The sequence below is a fragment of the Metopolophium dirhodum genome, chromosome 9 (genome assembly GCF_019925205.1).
Source record: "Metopolophium dirhodum isolate CAU chromosome 9, ASM1992520v1, whole genome shotgun sequence".
NCBI lineage: Eukaryota > Metazoa > Arthropoda > Insecta > Hemiptera > Aphididae > Metopolophium > Metopolophium dirhodum.
Window position 1 is genome coordinate 22,531,777 of NC_083568.1, and position 20,366 is coordinate 22,552,142.

The following is a 20,366-nucleotide window of genomic DNA, read 5'->3' on the forward strand; positions in this document are numbered from 1 at the left end:
TTATGACAAGGTCAGGCAGTTAGCATTCAGATGTCAATACAAATAATCAAATTGTAAAATATAATATTCCATAAGTACTTCTTAGTTCTTAGTTTTTAATTCATCATTATTTATACCTATATAATCATTAATTAATATCTGATATCAGTGCTATCAACTATCAAGCATGAAGCATTATATTATATTAGTTCGTCTTTGTTTAATAAAATGATATTTAATGGTATAAGATTAAGATAACGACTGAATCGCTGACATTCTACAAATAGCGGTCGGGTACGCACTGACTATTTAAAGACTTATAAGTTATAACTGTGGCTAGTATATTATTGTTTTTAAAACGGGTATCAAGACCCTATTATATTGTATTTTTTTCAGATAGTTATTCTGGGTTCCATGAATATAAAAATTAAATTATTACAATAATAATTGTATTACCTAGTAGTAATCACAATAGATTTTTCTCAATGTGCATAATCAAATTTTTGATAATTGGTAAAAATAATTATATTTTGAATTTGGGGGGGCCAGCCCTGGACCAGAGTATATTTAGGGTGGGCCCGGCCCACCCAGGCCCCCCCTGGCTACGTGCCTGGGTGTGGGGGATCGTCCATTTACCTTTCGAAATACGAACACAATTTTTTTAATTATAAATTTATAACGAAATAAGTAATAATAATAAAATCGTTTTATTTTCCAATTTTATCAAAATTTTAACTTCAATAAGTTATAATAGTCATAAAAAATAGTCATGTCAATGTATTTTTAATATTTATGTGAAATTATTCTCCGTTTAAATTAATATTCAATTATCATAGGGGAACGAACATGAAAATAATATAGGGGTCTTATCACAAATAAATTGATGTATAAGTTTATACGACGATCTTCTAGAATGAGAGGCAATGATAAAAATAGTCTTTCTCTCTTTCTCATTCCAGCACTCTTCCATCTATATTATTATTTGTTATTGTAGTCATGGCCTATACGGCTATACCACAATATTCCCACAACGGGCACAAACATTAAGAGAATAATGTTCTTCTAATGGTCATGGCCAATCCATTCTTTAATATTTACCACACTACCTTAGAAGATCTTCTAAGACCGTGATATTATCTATAATAGTAACCTTATGATGTATACTTAGATCACATACATTAGTATAATTAGTATTATATTGTAGATTAGTATATAGTATATATTATATTATAGTATAATAGTATATTAGTATAATATATATTATATTGTACATTATAGTATTATATTGTATATGATCTAAGATGGTAACGCTGTATATTGATACCGCGCAAGAAAGATTCAGCCAATCACAGAGACCAATTTCTTACCGGAAATAATGGTTCACCTTATCACGGAGGAGCCAGCAGAGTGAAAATCATGATGGTGAAAATAATAATATGTGAATGTGCGTTTGTTCTATAATCTATGGTGATATTTATTATTTACGCACTCAAGTACTCAACTGCAACTGTGACCACAGAATAATATATTATATAATGGTATATCTATGACTGTGACTACAACTCCACTGTCTACCACCACACCGACGGCACGGTTTAAGGTATCTTAAACATTGGTCAACGGTGATTTGAGACTCGAGACGGTACAAAAGATTTTTTGTTGTTGTTTGAATGATGATTGTTGAACCACGGTTATGTGGTATTATAGATATTTATACCTTCCGTAACCTAAATCTAACATATGTTTTTCATTTATTTTATATTTTTATCTACAATAGTGTACTGTATTTTCGTAAATCATAATACAAATTTATTACTATTTACTATTTATACTATAGTATATTCTACTTATACAGTTTGCAATCATTTATTTTTCGTTAGGTTTATAATAATTTATTATTTTTTTTTTTTCAACTCCTTTTATTGTTTCTCCACATTTTCATTTTTTTCCCATTTTATTAAATTTAATATTTGATTAAATCTTTGGATATTTTCTTACATTAATTGATTGTGTTATTTACTTTGTTTATGCACTATTAGTCATGGATAAATTCAGCACGTCCCGTTATAAATGTTATTAACTCATAACATAATTAACATGAAATTGTCAAAGCTAAAAAAATAAAAACGATTCTGTACTTTGGACTAAAGATATATTAAGATGTCGTCAAACAGTACTATTGAAAATTCTAAAAATACTGGTTTGTAAAATCTATTTACGGGCATGTGAGTATATTTTAATTTTTGTTTATTGATAGATATGCTTACTCGAAGTTATTCTGATCGAAGTAATGATCGGAATCGAGATGCTAATAGTAACCGTGAACGTGATTATGATGGATTAAAGCAACAATGTGATAAGGCAATGCATGAGTTGATGATGTTGAGAAGGTACATACCTAATTGTTTTAATATCAAATCTGAAAATAATTTTAATTTTACACATTTTGTTTCGTTACCACAGACAACATGGAGAAATAGTGCGAAGATACGATCAGACAAGAAATGAATTAGAATATTGTCGTGGTCAAAATCAAGTTATGATTAATCAATATGAACAGGCTGCCCAAGAAACATCTTCATTACGTGCTAAACTAGCTGCCGAAAAACAAATTTTGAATAGATCGGAACAGGTACTTACCTATTCGTTATTGCTTTTTAAACATTAGAAGGAGCAACAGTTTTTGATTTTTCAGAGGATTAATATATTATTATCCAATTTCTAAATTTCTTTGTAATTTGTGTAGGTATTAATAAAATAGTTATATAATAGCTCTTCTATTAATGGTATTAATGGCATTTTAATATATAACTGCCTATAGTACAAACCGTTCATTCAGCATATCGTTATGAATTTTAGTTCAGTATTTTGGTCTTGTCTAATACTCTAATCCTAATTTTTAACTTATATGTAATATATATAATATAATATAATTTTATACTAAATATTAAATACATTTTTATTTTTCATGTACCTATTAATTATTTAGCCTATATTATTTATCTTATTATGTCTTGATAGTTTATGGATTTTGGAAGGAGAAAATGTTGAATAAGGTAAAAGGGCATAAATGCAGTTTAATTCTCATGCTCATTTTTCTAAAATTGTGGAGCCCCAATAAAATGTTCTAAAAACCCTGACTTTTTAAATAGAATTTTTTTATTCTGAATATGATGGAACAATAAGATTTGGACAATCATACTTCATAGGTACTTGTTTTTTAAAATTTACTTGCATAACCTAATATTTTATAAGTTAAATATTGCCACTGGCTCTTAAATAAAAGTATATTGTTATTAACCCACTGGGCTGTTTTACCTTACATTTATTACAAAAATAAAATAGTCTACATTTTTAAATTTTTTTATTTAAATTTTAAACGTGCCAGACACAATTACATAAATTAGATGTAGATAATAACAACTAACGTTCGTAGGTGATATGACAACAATACAGTACAAATCAAAAATTAAAATAACAAATACTATTTCTACCATAATATATGAAATCACAATACATTTTAAATAAGTTAAAGTTTGGTGAGATGAACAAATCAATTTTTATTTTACTTATAATTTCCATCACTATTGCAGGGTATATTAGTTGCATATTTGATACAAAATTTGTATTTTTGGTACTTACTTTTTCAATAATATATTTAAGCATAGAGTAATAAATTATAACATAAAGTATTTTAAAATTGTATTTTGAAGTCATTAAAATATTTTTTCAGGATATTCCTGAAGATGATACAGCAAGTGGTGATTCGCTTAATGATCACTTTATGCCATATGATTCAAGGCTAGAAGATTATGAAGCTTTGAGAAAGGGATATGAAGACTTGCGCACTACACATTCAGCAGCTGTTGATAAAATGGACATGATGAAAGATGAAATTAATCAACTAAAAAAACAATGTAATGAAATATTTAAAGAACGGGATATAGCTTTTCGAGAAAGAGATGGTTTAAAACAACAGTGTACAGCTGCTATACGCCAATGGGATTTAACACTTCGAGAACGTAATGATCTTCAAGAAGCTATACAAAAAGTTCAACAACAACATGAAGAAGCAGTCAAAGAAATGAAAGCTGCTGTTGCTTATAGTGTAAAAAGTAGTAAGGAACTTAAAGAATTGAATAAAGCTCATGATGCTGCTGTTAAAGAATATAGACTCATTATGAGTGAGCGTGATAGTGTTCATAATGAACTTGAAAAGCTCTCTGAAGATTTATCTCAAGCTTACAACAAAAATAAATCATTGGAAAATGAAATAAAATCTTGTAGAGATGAAAAAAAAACTCTACATTTGCACATTGAATCATTAAAACGTGAAATATCATCAGCATTACACGATCGTGATAAAGCACTTAAACAATGTAATGACTATCAGGAAAGATTTGGAGAGATAACAGCTAAAAATGAATCTCAGAGAGAATTTAAGAGTCATTTAGATTATGGTTTCAGTAGAGAAAGAGAAAATAGAAATGATTCACGAGAACAAGTAGCTTCTTTAGATTTATTTAACTCTTGTCAAAAAGAACGAATGGATAATCTAGATCAAGCTAATCAGGAAATTGAACGTTTAAGAAAATTGGCAGATAAATATCATAATGAATTAGATGAGTCTCTAGAAGAAGCAGAAGTATCTAAAAGACGCCGTGATTGGGCTTTTAGTGAACGCGATAAAATTGTGTTAGAGCGTGAAAGTATACGAACCCTCTGTGACAGTTTAAGAAAACAGCGCGATGATGCTGTGAGCAAGTTAGCGCGTGCTATGAGGGACTGTGATGACATAATGAAACAAAAAAGTGATACAGCTAAAGAACTCAATGATTTTAAGTACGATAATAATTTTTATAAATGCAATATTTTTTTTATGCAAATGTTTTTTTTTTTTACTTTGTAGAGAAAAAATGGAAGCTCAATTAGAAAAAGAAGCTCGTTTACTCCAATTACAGGCTACTGGTCGTTATAGTCAAGACTCTGCAATAGATACCGACCTTCAAGAATGGGATACAGAAATATTAAATATTGATTTAGTAAGTATTATTTAAAATAACAGTTTACGTATAATTTAATGTAAATGTATATTTTTTAGGGTGTTTTAGGGACAAATGAAGATTTAGGGATTGATTTACTTGGCGGTAGAGATGATCCTTTGTATCCCAACGATAATGCAATTTATATATCATCTGTCAATAAAGGAAGTGTTGCAGCAAGGAAATTGAGGTTGAACATACTTAAAATCTGTTTATATTTATACTATAACTATATAGTATGTACATTATATCTAATATATAAAATTCTCATGTCACAGTGTTAGTAATTGCACTCCTCCGTAACGGCTTAACCGATTATTATGAAATTTTGTACGGGAAAGAAGTGCGCGGGATCAGCTAGCAATATATATATATATATATATAAGAGTTAATTAGTCAATTCAGTTCTTTAAATGTATATTTATCTCAACAATACAATATCCAATTTATACATTTTTTTAAATTTAAAACTTAAACAAACAAACTGTTGACTATTTGCTTATTTTCGGCACTCAAATTTTGATAACATTTTAGGACGGTCCTTTTATGTGAAAGAAGTACATTACTTATGGAAAAAGTTGTTATTATTTAAGAAAGATATCAAAAATGTTACAAATGATTTTCTTACAATGTTCTGCTTAATTGATCATAGTATCATTATTGCTTGTCCAGCGGGGTTTCGGACTCTGTAATCTGCATAGACCAAAAGGGTTGTGTCAGCACATTTCCGTGTTTGCTGGACGATTGGATCTTGGAGTTATTATGAATAATGAAAACTTTTATACATTACATAATTGGCATAGGTTCCTAACAAAACAATTGTTATTTAAAAGGATATAAGTATACTATCTGTCTCTGATCTATGTGTAACATAGTAAATGTGACTTCTGAAAAATCAGTTTGGTGTTGTTAGTTTTAATATTGGAGTGAATTGACCGATTATAATAATTAAAGGTAAGAATATTATCTAGGTTCTTTATTGATCTTTTTATTTTAAAATGCATTATAACTATATAAAATGTTCATAGTTCACTTTAAAACCACAGATGATATTCTTATGATAGGCCAATTTACTTTAGTATTATAATTAACAAATTACAACACAAAATTAGTTCTGATGAATGCAAATTTGCTATATTTTGTGTGGGCTTGAAAGAGAAATAAAATAGTGTGATGACTTTCCCTCAACAATTGTATTTAATTATTTCATAAATATTAATGATAAATAATATAATATAACTTAAAATATTAAAAAAAATTTTTTTACTATTTGAAATTTTTGAATATCTATGTATGTTTTTTCTTCTAGAGTTAATGATTGTATATTAAGAGTGAATAGCCTTGATTGTACATCAATTAGTAAGCGATTAGTTTTGGAGACTATGAGATCATTAAGCAGTGCTACTTTGGTTGTAAGACGAAGAAAGCCTGCTTCTCCATCTAGGAGTCTTTTCACAACTCAACTTCAAGTAAATAATTATGATCATGGAATCTCATTGGAAACTGGTATATACATAAATAAAATATCACCTGGATCTCTGGCTGCTAAAGATGGAAATTTAGATGTTGGTGATAGAGTATTGAGTGTAAGTAAATGCTTAAATGAAAATAAACGATAAGTTTGTATATTCTTATTTCTGTTTTTTTTTTTAGATTAACAACACAACAGTAGATAATATAAAACATTCAAGAGAAGCAATGCTATTACTGCATGAACCTGGTGATGTATTAACTATAACTACTATGAAATCAACATATTGTGCTGGAAATTGTGGTTCAGGTCCGAATCGTGATATTTATAAAAAATATACTAATAGTACAACACAAACAGATAAATCTAGTTATTCAAGATATCAAGAATCTTATCAAAAACCTCAATATGTTCAGTCGAGAAGAGTGATGCTTGATGTACCAGAAAAACCTCATAGAAATCCTTCACCTGTCAATAATTCTATCTCTGAACGAGATCAAGAAGATGCTATAGCAGAATTAGACTCTGTAATTGATGCTTTTAGACCACATCCTGCTCCCCCCACTACTACTAAACATTCTAGGTAATTATTTTTTCTTGGTTTAATATAGTTTCTTTATTTTTAAAATAACTACTGCCATAATTTCTTCATCATCAATTTTTCTCATTATGCACAGATTTTTTAGATTTTTTAGATTGTTTTTTTTTTTTTGTCTCATCAGTTTAGGACAGTAAAAATGCTTGGATTTTCTTCAGCCATATCTTTTCTGAGAGGAAAGTGAATCTAGTTGGTACTTTGGGGGGGTCAAAAGTAAAAAATTCCTAATAGTTTTCAAAAGCCCAAGGAAAAAGAAATTAAAAATTAAGGGAAACCGGCAATTTTTACGCAAAATCGGTTTTGGTTTTTAGTATAACTTTAAAACAAATGATCGTAGATACATGACATTTTCAATGGTTGTTTATATTAGCAGTTTCTATACAGGATACAATTTTCAAAATATATTGATTTGTTTTGAACTGTTAACGGACATTTTCAGTTTCCAATTTTTTAGTTTTTTTTTTCTATGAATGTCAATAAAATTTTAATTGTTGGGTAAAAATCTTGAAAATTCAATTTAAGACTCTTAATGTATTGTTACAATAACAATTGAAAAATATTTAAAAAAAGTCAAATTAAATTTTTATGAGCGTTTGAAGTTTAAATTTTTACAACGTTGGATATCACTCGATTTCTCACATGTAGCGATTTTCTTATTTTGTTGTAAATAATTCAAAAACAAATATACCTAGATACTTGTAATTTATATCATATATTATTTTACAATTCCTATACTTGATAAAATGTTCAAACTATTTTGACTTGTTTTGAGCAGTTTACGTAAATTTCAAATTTAAATTTTTTTTGTAAATATCAATAAAATTTAAAAAGCATCAATATTTATACAAGGCCCCTAATATATCGCTTAAATAGCAGCTGAAAAATATTAAAAATACATACGCACAATTTTTTTTATTAGCATTTAAAGTTTGATTTTTGACAACATTTATCAAATTTAGAAATATTAAACACAGTTTTTTTTTTATATAGTTATTTTATATTCAAACTAAGAATAACAATTTAAAAAAAAGTCAAATTAAATTTTTATGAGCGTTTGAAGTTTAAATTTTTACAACGTTGGATATCACTCGATTTCTCGCATGTAGCGATTTTCTTATTTTGTTGTAAATAATTCAAAAACAAATATACCTAGATACTTGTAATTTATATCATATATTATTTTACAATTCCTATACTTGATAAAATGTTCAAACTATTTTGACTTGTTTTGAGCAGTTTACGTAAATTTCAAATTTAAATTTTTTTTGTAAATATCAATAAAATTTAAAAAGCATCAATATTTATACAAGGCCCCTAATATATCGCTTAAATAGCAGCTGAAAAATATTAAAAATACATACGCACAATTTTTTTTATTAGCATTTAAAGTTTGATTTTTGACAACATTTATCAAATTTAGAAATATTAAACACAGTTTTTTTTTTTATATAGTTATTTTATATTCAAACTAAGAATAACAATTTTAGTTATTTTATTGTAATTTTATAATATCAATTCAACTTACCGGCTACCTTATTAATAATAAGTAATAACAAAATAAGTATAAATTACAATTATTAAAATAAAAGTAAAAAATATAAAATACCGAAATAGATGTATCAGTATTCAGTAGAAAAAATTTTCTGTATTATGCAAAACTTATTGTCAGACAGTATATTATCTTTGTTATTGATACCTTAATAGGTTTATTTATAAATTTAATATTCACTGGTTTTACTCTTGGCCCGATAAACCAATGGTGAATAAAACACTAACCTTCCATATTTGTCAGTTGTCTAATGTCTTATATTGATAAGACTTATCATTTAACAAAAACAGAGAGAGAGAGAGATAGAAACAAATTATAACAATTTATGAGTATGGAAATAGACACGGACTAAGGTATCTTAGTTTATTTGGTATTTTGCATACCCTGTAGTATCGCAAATTATGCTGCTGGTTATAGGTACATATCATATAATATAACAGTGTCAAATGAATATTAAAATGTCATACAAATTGTTTTAGATAAAGCCAAAACCAATAATTACTTCTTAATTATACAAGACTCTTAGGTTGATGTCAATTAGTACATTGCATATTTATACTTTTTTCTTATAGTTAGGTAACTTTGTTTTATAATTATTTAATAAACATACCTTTCATAATTTTTATTTTTTATAGTCGACATAGAAAATCTAAGGAATTAGACAAGAATGGTGGTACTTGGCCAAAAGCTAGAAGTGGCCCTGTAATTGAACATGGAACTGGTACAATACTCCATCCTCGTAAAAATAAGGAACGTTTGCCGTTGTCTGTACTTTTAAATAATCCTCCGTCTTGGTCACCTCAAAATAATTCAAAAACTGATACTTCATCTATAGATTTCTCTGTCAGGTAAATATTTTATTTTATTCCATAAAAATAAAATATATTTGAAACTATTTGCTTATTTTATTTAAATAGATCTGGTAAAGTTGGTAAAGATGTAATGGACTATTATGTTAAAAAGAAAACTGGTAAATATACAAATAGCGATACAGAAAGTAATGCTGGGGATAACCTCGCAGCAAGACCTACATCAAATATATATGGACCACCATCAACCAACGCTCATCATTTTTTTACTCCACAATACAGTAGATATTCTCAACCATCTCCATCTCATAGCGGGGAATCAATGTTATATTGTTTTGAACCTCCTTACAATCATGTTTCTCAAGTAAATTAAAATATATATGAAATAAATATTATATACATTTACTTGTTATTAATATAGATAATTTATACAGTTTCATCACAGTCACTCTCCATCAGTTGATATGCACTACAATAGACATACAACTAGATCACCTCATCGCATAATGACTAATATCGGCTATCGTGGTGAAGATATGCCAGAATCCTATCATGGTTATGAAGTTGGTACATTTCCTAGAAAGAGAGAAACTCCTAGATTTAGGTATGTTTGTATTTTGTCTTTATGTGTACATTTTTATTTTGAAAAAAATACTAAGAAAACATTAAACCCACGTATGTTATTTCTGTCTTACAAACTTACAACTTAGCAAATTTGCCTTCAGTAGAATTAATTTTGTGTTGGGTTGATTCTGTCAAATAAATTTATATTAGAGCTAGGAACATACAATTTGTTCTACTAAATGCAAATTTAGTATTTACATTATTACGTACTCAGCGAGTCATCACTTGTTAAAAAATTTTAATTTTCTAAAAAACTAATGTATTATGTACATACAGGTTATTTTCTTAGTACTTCTTGTTTTTAAGTTTGATAATCAATCAATTCACTGCAATATTGAAGATATCAACATAAAATTGGTTCTGCTGTTGTTGAACATCTGACGGAGTCATCACATGTGTTATGACATGTTTATTAGTTAATATGATAAAAGCAATGAAATAATATATTATACCCAAGTAAAAAAACTTTTAGAATATTGCGAACTATACTAGTTGACCCAATTAACGTAAAACACTCATTATTTCAAAACTAATAAAGTTTTTAAAAATATTTTTATTATATCGTTTTATGTCGTTAAAACAACATTTTTCCAAAACATCTATATTTTTAGTCATTTTAATTTTTAACTTTTTTAGTAGCAGTAAGAATTTTTAATTCCTTATTCAAAAGCCGAATAATTTTCGAAGTAAATTGATGTATGAAAATTAAATTTTGGACAAATAGTTTATTAGTTATAAGTATTTAAAGTTATGAGTTATAACAGTTATACTAATACACTACTTGACCTAAATTTGATTTTTATAGATGGAAATACTTTGAATAATATTTTGCTTCGTAATATGAAATTAAAAATGTATATTATTCAAAAGGGTAAAAACTTAAAAAATAGTAAAACTATAATGTTTTTCCAAAAATATTGTTTTGTAACTATGTATAATAATGTAAAATAAATATTTTCAAAAACATTAGTGTTTTCTAAAACAATGAGTGTTTTAAAGTGACTGTGCCATAACTAACATTTGATAAAAAGTTGTTTAGATATTTAAATAATATAATTATAATAATAAATATTAATTAATATTACTGTATTACTTATTTTACTTAGAATACCTTCCAACCCAAGTGTGGCTAGTAAAAGTAGTGGTGGTGCAGTTGGTATATCAACTGGGAGTATTGATAGATCTGTAAGTAGTGAAAGGGATAGCCCAATGCCTACTTTTAGGGTTGAAGTTCTTAATCCTGGACAAATACCTATGCCTGCCAACAAGCGACAATCTTTACCTGAATATGGTTGGGCATCAAAGTTAGTTTTAAAACTAAAATATTAATAGTTTTATTGTTAATTACTAATAAAATAAATATTTTAGATATTTAAAAAAACCACTACTAAGAGGTGTTGGAAGTGGTCCGTTAACTGGCGAGTTGAGATGGATCAGTATAGAGAAATCAGTAGAACCTCTTGGAATTCAGATATCTTGTGTTGACAGTGGTGGAGTTTTTGTATCTACTGTTAGTGAACATAGTGTGGCTTCCAAAGTAGGTCTTCAAGTCGGAGATCAGTTATTAGAAGTTTGCGGAATAAATATGAGAAGTGCAACATATCAGTTAGCTGCAAACGTTTTACGGCAGTGTGGAAACTCAATTACCATGCTAGTACAATATAGCCCAGATAGTACGTCTTAATTACTACATTAATAATTTTGTATAAATAAATATTAACTTATTTATGTTTTTAGAATACCAAGAGCTGGAAGGTGCTGAAAGTTCAACAAGCAGCCGTTCAGAAACTCCAACACCGTGCAATTCACCTACTGTTAATAGAAAGTCTACAGGTGCTTCAGTTATAACTCATGGCATGGCTACATTAACTCGCCGAAAGAGTGATCGAAATACAGATAATAGAAGTTTAAGAGCATATGAACCACGGTATTTTATCATGGAGACAAGGAAGTGTAGTAACTTAGGAATAAGCCTAGTTGGTGGAAATGCTGTTGGAATATTTGTACACAGTGTTAACTTAAATTCATTGGCTTATAATGCAGGTTTACGGTACGGCTACTTTAAATTTGTCTATTTTAATTAATCTTAACTATAAATTTATAATTTGTTTACAACTATTTTTTTTTACACAGAACTGGTGATCGTATACTTGAATATAATGGAACAGATTTAAGAGAAGCGACTGCTGAAGAAGCAGCTTATGAATTAGCCAAGCCAGCTGAAAAAGTCACCGTTCTAGCACAATATTTAATTGATAGTAAGCAGTAACATTATTTTAAAATTATTATTAAATGTTTCTAAAAGAAAAAATATAAATATAAATAATCATTTGTTTATTACAATAGAATACAATGAAATAAAGGATAAACCTGGTGATAGCTTTTTTATACGAGCACTGTTTGATCGTACAATTGAATTAAGTGATGCTGGTAGTAATTCTTCTCAGTTACAATTTCGCAAAGATGATGTTCTGTATGTAGACAACACAATGTATAATGGTGTTCCGGGCAATTGGCGAGCGTGGTTAGTTGATCACAATGGTTATAAACAACAAGTTGGCATTATACCTAGCAAATACAAGTAATTATACTTAAAATTCAAATGTATAAATATTTTGTAATACAATGATTTATTGTTAAGTTTAATTTTTTATGATTAGAGTTGAAGAAGAACTTGTAATTAGACGGAGTGGAGGCGAATTAGAAGGTGATGCACGACGTGCAACAAGACGCAGTTTCTTTAGACGTAAAAAACATCAACGCAGCAGCTCTAAAGAATTGGCTAGTTTTTCAAACATAAACTTGGGTTGGTATAGTAGTGACTCTGGTACTTTACATGATGATGCCATTGTTATTGCTTCTTACCAAAGAGTTATCAGGTTAAATTGTAAGTGTAATCTTATAAACAAAAATAACATTCTATTACATGTATGTTGTACTTATTCTAGCTGAACCAAGCATTCGTCCTGTAATGGTGGTTGGACCTCTTGCAGATTGCGTAACTGATAAACTAATAGTAGATTTTCCTGATTTATTTATGAGATATATACCAGAGGCAAAACATTGTTCTCAAGCATCTATGGAAAAAGGAGTGGCTGATAGTGTGTACATTGATTATCGTAAAAAAGGGTCTGTTTATGAATGCGTTTCTGTCTCTGGACTTAAAGAAGCATGTAACAAAGTAATTATTTGAACATTTCATAAACATATTTATAAAAATATTTACTAAACTTAGTGATATTTATTTTATAGAATTGTCATTGCATAATTGATATTGGTCTTACCAGCGTCGAGAGACTTCATCGTCATCATATATATCCTATTGTTTTGTTAATCAAGTTTAAATCCACTAAGCAAGTGAAAGAAGCTAAAGACTCTCGATCATCTCATGATAAAATTTCTGCCAAAGCAGCAAAAGAAATGTATGAACATGCGTTGAAGCTTGAATCTGAATATCGACATTACATTTCAGGTGTGTTTCTATTGAGAGTATATATAATATTTCATAGTAAATTATATTATTAATATTAAATGTCCTATTGTAGCTGTCATACCAGCTGGAGTTAATGTGGCCTACATGTGTACACAAATTAAAGCTGCCGTTGATTTAGAACAAAGCAAAACACTTTGGGTTCCTTCTCCAACTCCACTTTGATAACAAGTGTTTAATGAATCATCGTTCCGTCCAAAACAATTTAGTTTTATTATTATTATTATTATTATTATTATTATTATTGCTATATACTAATTTGGGAATTCCCTTTGAGTTTTATATTGAAATGTATTGTAAACTATTGTTGGTTGATGGGTTTTTATTTTTATATAATAATTTTGTATTCAAAAATTTTACTGCTTATAACATATTAAATATTTAATGCGTAACATACCATAAGAGTATCAATGATATTATACACATAATCTTTAATTAGGTATTCTATTTTATTAGATATAAATAACCCTATTATATCTGAATTTCATAAGTGATTAGGTGGTGAAGAAGTGGCTAAATTTATAGTGACTTTTGAAGGAGACATATTTTAGAGACAATATATCCCAAATTCCCAACTATAAGTACAATCATTGATTATTTAATATTTATAATCAATGGTACATCTACATGGCCACATCTGAGTGAAAAAAAAATAAGAATATTCTTATTAAAAATGTATTATAATATTAAGGCATCTAGAGCCAATGTAATTTTGTCTACAAACATACGCTTAGCAGAAATGTATAATAATGATTCTATTTTTCAATAATAGAGGTTAATATTCTACAGCCCGCACTGAACTCCGTTTTTCAATATTTTAATTTCAAACTATAATATGTCTTTTTTTTACAAATTGTATTCATTACTGATATAGTGTTATGTTACACATACAAATTGTTTGTAAGTAGAACTATTGATAATAAATACTATTTTATAGGTAATCAATGGTAGAACTGAACACAGTTATGATCTGATAACCAAATCTGATGTTAAATCAACAATTTATAGTTAACAAAATTTGATTAATTATTGCAATTAAAATTATTCTTGTCCCTGTGCAACCTCTGCATGGTCACATTTACCACATTTTGTGTTTCGTAGCAATACGTCTTTTATTTAATTTAGGTCTCTATACTCTGTCCCACGAGAGATCATGCCGCGCACCGACCAAAACTAGTCCCCCCGCGCTTCATACCTGTCACAGGGGAACCAGTTTCGACAGCAGGGTGACGCGCAGAACCGGCATGTTCTCTCGTGGAACAGAGTATAGTATGGCTATACATTGATTTTTACACTATTTTGTAATAAATATTATATTTCCCGCAGACAAAAAATGTACAAGTCTTTTAAAGCACTTTAATAATATAATATTATAATATGTATTAGTTTATAGTTATAAAAGTTTTCTAATTTTAATTGATCCGTCGGTCTTGTCATCGGTCGACAGACGTTTCACCATTTTCTTACAATGTGCTATATCAATTTTCCACAAAAAAAAACTGTCAAACGGGCAAAACCGGGGTATTCAGCTAGTTGATATATATATTATATATGTTACGGGCAAAGTAGGAAATCGGGCATTGTTATGTAATTTTTGGGAAATGTAAGAATAATAATTTTAGTACTAATTTTTTTCATACATTGGCCGGGCATTGTACGAGATTGCCCAGGCAAAGTGTACCCCGCCCGGATTCAAGTGGGCAAAGTGAATTAATTACTACTGCACACATTTATGTCTAATGGTATTTATACAAGAATGGGCACTGTATACAACGCCCGGACAATGTTAACTTATTCCAACATTGCCCTCGAGGGCACTGTGCACAATGCCCGATTTCCTACTTTGCCCGTAATATATAGGTACATTAAGTCCACATAGAAATATCCCGTCTATTTTGAACGCTGGTGCAGCTTTCAAACAATTTTAAATCGTCGAATGACAATATGACATGCCAGCCGGTATACTAGGTTCTCATCGTAATCTCCTAAGCCAATTAAATCGCCTCGGTCATATAACCTTGTGTTATATGTTGTGCCCTTATCGTATGTGCCATTCTCGCTTTTTTCAACACCTTACAATTAGGAATATTGGACATTGTACTGTTCATGGCCAAATTCTGCGGTTCCAATTTCATGGTTGCCAGTGTTGTAAAGTATTTGAGTAAAACTGTAAAAGTATTCAAATACTTTTTTCCTTATTGAATACATTTTTAAATACTTTTTATTTTGAAGTATTTTGAATGGTAGGTATTTGAAATACTTTTTTTATTATTTTAATTCTTAATTTGTTTCTATTTATCATCCTTGTAAAATAAAAAAAAAAACGTGCCGTCATGTTTATTCTTCAACATAATAACAATATTATATTATATATTTATCATTTATGGAATTACCTATCGGTTTACGTCGATTAAAGCTTCGTTAAATTTAATGTTTTTTTTCCAGTCGTCGACGGTGCAAGAATAAGCTAATTAAGTCAATTACAAAATATATATTATGCAACGAGCTTTTGCTTAGCAGCTATTATAATTTATACTTTATAATTTATTTAACTATATGAAAATATTATTACTAATTATTAGTACTACCTATTTACCAAGACAATGGCTATCAATAATATCATTATTCTTTATCGTCGACGAGGATAACCAATTATCCAAATACATACCTAATACCTATATAGTTTTAATCTAATACCTTTGTAGAGAAAAGTTCATTGTTGTGATGGAACTATCACTAAAAAGGAACTAACATGACTGATCAGATTTTTGATTATAACAAATTATATCAGAACTAAATAGGATTTTTTTTTTTGTAATAAAAGATTATTTCAAATACTTCTAAAAACCTTCTAAATACTTCTTAACTGTTTACAGTATTTGGGAGTTATTTTAAATTTTTAAATACTTAATTTTAAAAGTATTTGAGTAATTACTTAAATACTTTTTAAAAGTATTTTTACAACACTGATGGTTGCACTGCTATAGCTTTCGACGGTCAACGGGGTGTCGCCAATGGGCAACTTCCCCCTCCTGTAAATCAATTTCCATCACATGTACTTATTGTATAACCTGTAAATACAGATTGTGAATATTATGTTTTGTTCAATAAAAAAAAAAAAAAGCTTTCGACGGGTATGGTCGAATTGCACTTATTTTAGTCGAACTGCACTTAGATTTAAAAAAGGTAATGGTCGAACTGCACTTGGGCTCAAAAAAGTTATTACAACAAAAATATCATGCATTTGAAGGGGTTAAACGTTTATAAAACACTAATTTCCCTTCCCACTTACAAGCTTAGAACTGACATTGGTTGTTTTATACATACCATATTGTACATTATGTTAATATCTATAGGTACTATAAAAGTGGCGATTTTGTGTCAAGGGTTGGCTCCAAAACGGCTTGACCAATTTGGCTGATTCTTTTTTTGTTATGTTTGTGATTGTCAGGACAAGGTTCTTATGGAAGAAAAATTTAGGAAAATCCACCGGAAAAGTAGGAAATCTGGAAGTCAAAAATACAATAGCGGCGCCATCTGTCCAGGAGAAAAATAAACATAATAATAATATATTTTTGTTTATTGTAAGGTTGCTATTGGTTATGATTGTTATAGTTTTAGTTGTTAATTTTGAAGAATTGTACTAAAATAAAAAGATGAAATCAAGACCCGGCTGGCGGGATTTCCATACTGGACGAAAACCTGAGAGTATCGGCAGACCGCAACGTAGCGATCCTGATACTCTCCGCGGTTTTCGTCCTGGAATCCCGACATTGCCGCGTCTGCGTCCTCCGTCGCCGAGGAGTTGAAAACCCGAAAGAATCGGCGGACTCTCCGCGGTTTTCGTCCTGGCACGTCGATGAGGAGTCGCCCCGCCGGACCCTGAAACCTTGGAACTACGGGTCCGCTGGCGATGCTGACGTCCTAGATCAAATATATAACTCCATAGCTCGCCCGTCACGGTGTTCGGCAGTCTCCGCCGCGGCCGGGCGCTCGCCGATCCACCACCCGATGGTCTCGAGTGTCAAAAACCACGCGCAAGCTCGCGACGCCGTCGACACCATCTCGTCTTTCCGCGGAGCTGACCTGCAAAGAACGTATAGATGGCGACTTACCACCCGGACAGAATGTGCTCTTTCACGTATACCTCTCCCCCGTTTTGACACCATCTCGTCTGGCGTTCCTCGGCCGAGGTGCGGGGGCGGGATTCTGCTGGCCGTTATTCCCATCGGTGGCTGCAACAGCAGAACAGGTGTCCGGCCTGTTTGAAGCCTACCCAAGCCGTGAAAACGTAGCTGCGCCACGTGGGTCCACGGTGCGGATGTGCTCCTGTTTGCCGTTCGACTACGGGAACAATAGACACTGTGCTGCAGCCCAGACATACGGGTTCCCCGCTCTTCGGCGACGTTCTGTAGTCGGCCTCGTCCCGGTGCAGTCCGCCCGTTTGTCTCCGGTCTTCGAGTGGTCGCCGAGGTCCAGAAGTGCAGCCCGTCCACGCTGTGGTTCGGACTGTCCGCAGGACTGCACTTCCGAAATCTCCTCGTCTTGGCCGATGACGATCGCGCTAACCATCGACACGACGTAGTCGCCAAAATCAGCTCCTTTGAAAACCTCCTCCCCGTCGTCCATGACTTCGGGTTCGTAATCTGTAGAGTAAAAGAGTTCAATTTTGACCATGAGAACTGCTACTACGTCCATCACGGAAACCTTGAAATAAGCCCTGAGGATCTCGTCATCGTATTCTCGTTGCATGATGATGCGTGGAAAATTGTACGTGCTTGCTACTCGGAAATGCAAAATGGCATGAACGCAAAACTAGAAAATCGTCCTAGGCTGTCGTCGAAAAATATAAATATTTCCCAGAAGACGGGTCCGAAGTTGTTATTATTCTGGCCAGCGCGAGTATATGCACACAATAATATTATGTTCTGCTCAGTCGATGTTAAGATTTCGTGCCTGTTTATTTTTTCAAATCCATTATTATGGATACCTATAATAGTATAGGTACCTACAATTATTATTTTATGTTTACGATATCTAATATCTAAATGTGTATCTATTATTTAATTGAAATTTAGTATAAAATAATTTTTTTGTATTGGAATCATGAAAAAAATTAATTAGGTATCATAAAAAAAAAAAAATAATTGAAACTTAAGTGCGGTGTATTCAAATTTGGTATTTAAACATAATATTGTATGATAATTTTAGGATGTGCCAGCATTGCGAGAGCTTTAAGCGGGCATATTGATAAACCACTTGGTTATCCAATGAAAACATATCTTCAAAGTACGTTTCCAATAAAGGTGAATTACTTGGCACCATATCCGGATGTTTTTTCATTCTCAGCTATACTAATTTTAACTAGTAAGTAATACAATTTCAACATTTTTTTTACGAAATTATACTGAAAACATTAATATTTTGAATTCAGATGATCGGTAAGGGAAAATAGTTATTGAGAATAAATAAGATTTCTACAGGCACGTATCTGGTGCCTCATTTGGGGGAGGGAATCATTTTTTAGGAATACCTATACAGTCCAAATCTTCCATATACATTTATGCTCTTACATTAAAATTTTTTTTGGTGCCTAATAATACATTTATTAAACAACGGTTATTTAAATAGGTAATAAATTATTGTTTAATTTAATCGTAGTAATCATTCTGTAGTAATCCTCTATAGAACTTCTTTGGTAATTTGATGTTGCAGACTTGGAGTTTGACGACGTAGGTACCTACCTATATACGCGTATAGATATAATAATATAGTATATTATAATATTTTAACGAGGATTCGTAGGTTAGGCCATTGGGTGGTTATTGACTGTAGGGGAGGGTACTGTAGGTTAAACACGCGTGTTCGTTAATTCGGCAGATTTTATAGAGGGCACCTGTAGGTATCTACCATACCCGGGTGGGGGATGGCGGCACTTCTCTCAGGACACCGTGACTTGCCAGAAGAAAAATGCCGCCCGCGGCCGAGGTTTTGAACCGGCGTCGGTGCGCGTCACAACCAACGCCTTAGTCCGCTCGGTTACTCCAATTTTGTGTTCTCTTAACTTAACTTAACGAGTTAATTAATTTCATTAAATTGCTCACCTTTGCATCGTTGGCATTAAGAATTACTTTCGTTTGCGGATGATATTTTCATAAAATTAATTTGAGTTGCCCATGTTGTCCCACAAATCTCATTGTTTATATTCTAAATATTCAAGTTATTTTAATTGATTTTGAGAAAGCACTTAGATAAATTTGAATAAATTTGGTATAAATAGATTTACCGTTGGTTAACTATACCTGTTAACAACTATCTACCCTGTTAGATTGTTAGAATAATTAGCTACAAACAAGTAATATAGGTAATATCCAATTAGTATGCATGTATTATATAACTTTATATATTATTATAATATACTGAATACTATAAAATAAAGTGAAAAATATTGTTGACTATATACCTAATCACTAAGTAATATATTATACTATATTATGTATATATGTCTATATGACATATGTCTATTGTATATATATAGATTTGACATATAGTATTATTAGACATATTATATTTTAGGTAGTGAATATTGAATAATCATTAAGAATATCAGAATATTTTATAATTTCTTATCTGCAATAATTCATTCATTAAAATGATAAATTAATAAATTAAAGAATCTAAAATAATATAGAATTAATAGTTGAACATATTATTATGATGTAATAATACAAATATTTATGTTGGACAAGCGTATTCATGCATTCATAGATACAGTTAAATTTGTTTTTTGTCCAAACGTTCGTT

General features: G+C 30.3%; 1 protein-coding gene across 2 annotated transcripts; it reads left to right on the forward strand.

Moving 5' to 3' along the window:
* Positions 1-1,395: 1,395 nt before the first annotated feature.
* LOC132952048 (disks large homolog 5) lies at positions 1,396-14,503 on the forward strand. 2 transcript variants are annotated; one of them, XM_061024172.1, is made up of 21 exons: positions 1,396-1,621; positions 2,019-2,179; positions 2,237-2,369; positions 2,443-2,611; positions 3,713-4,821; positions 4,889-5,021; positions 5,081-5,211; positions 6,331-6,607; positions 6,675-7,075; positions 9,275-9,487; positions 9,557-9,812; positions 9,883-10,052; positions 11,179-11,376; positions 11,441-11,745; positions 11,810-12,122; positions 12,206-12,330; positions 12,419-12,653; positions 12,733-12,959; positions 13,021-13,253; positions 13,325-13,544; positions 13,618-14,503. In XM_061024172.1, exons 2-21 carry the CDS (start codon positions 2,140-2,142, stop codon positions 13,725-13,727), a joined length of 4,998 nt encoding a protein of 1,665 aa, XP_060880155.1. In that variant the 5' UTR covers positions 1,396-1,621; positions 2,019-2,139; the 3' UTR covers positions 13,728-14,503. The 2 variants fall into 2 exon arrangements, with proteins under 2 accessions (XP_060880155.1, XP_060880157.1); XM_061024174.1 differs by lacking the exon at positions 1,396-1,621 and having other exon boundaries at positions 1,880-2,179.
* The last annotated feature ends 5,863 nt before the right edge of the window (positions 14,504-20,366 follow it).

Excerpts from the sequence above, each read along its gene's own strand:
- LOC132952048 (XM_061024172.1), top strand. The coding sequence starts at position 2,140 with ATGTCGTCAAACAGTACTATTGAAAATTCTAAAAATACTG. Across the intron at positions 5,022-5,080 it reads AAATATTAAATATTGATTTA|GGTGTTTTAGGGACAAATGA; the intron begins GTAAGTATTATT and ends TATATTTTTTAG. Across the intron at positions 9,813-9,882 it reads CTTACAATCATGTTTCTCAA|TTTCATCACAGTCACTCTCC; the intron begins GTAAATTAAAAT and ends TAATTTATACAG.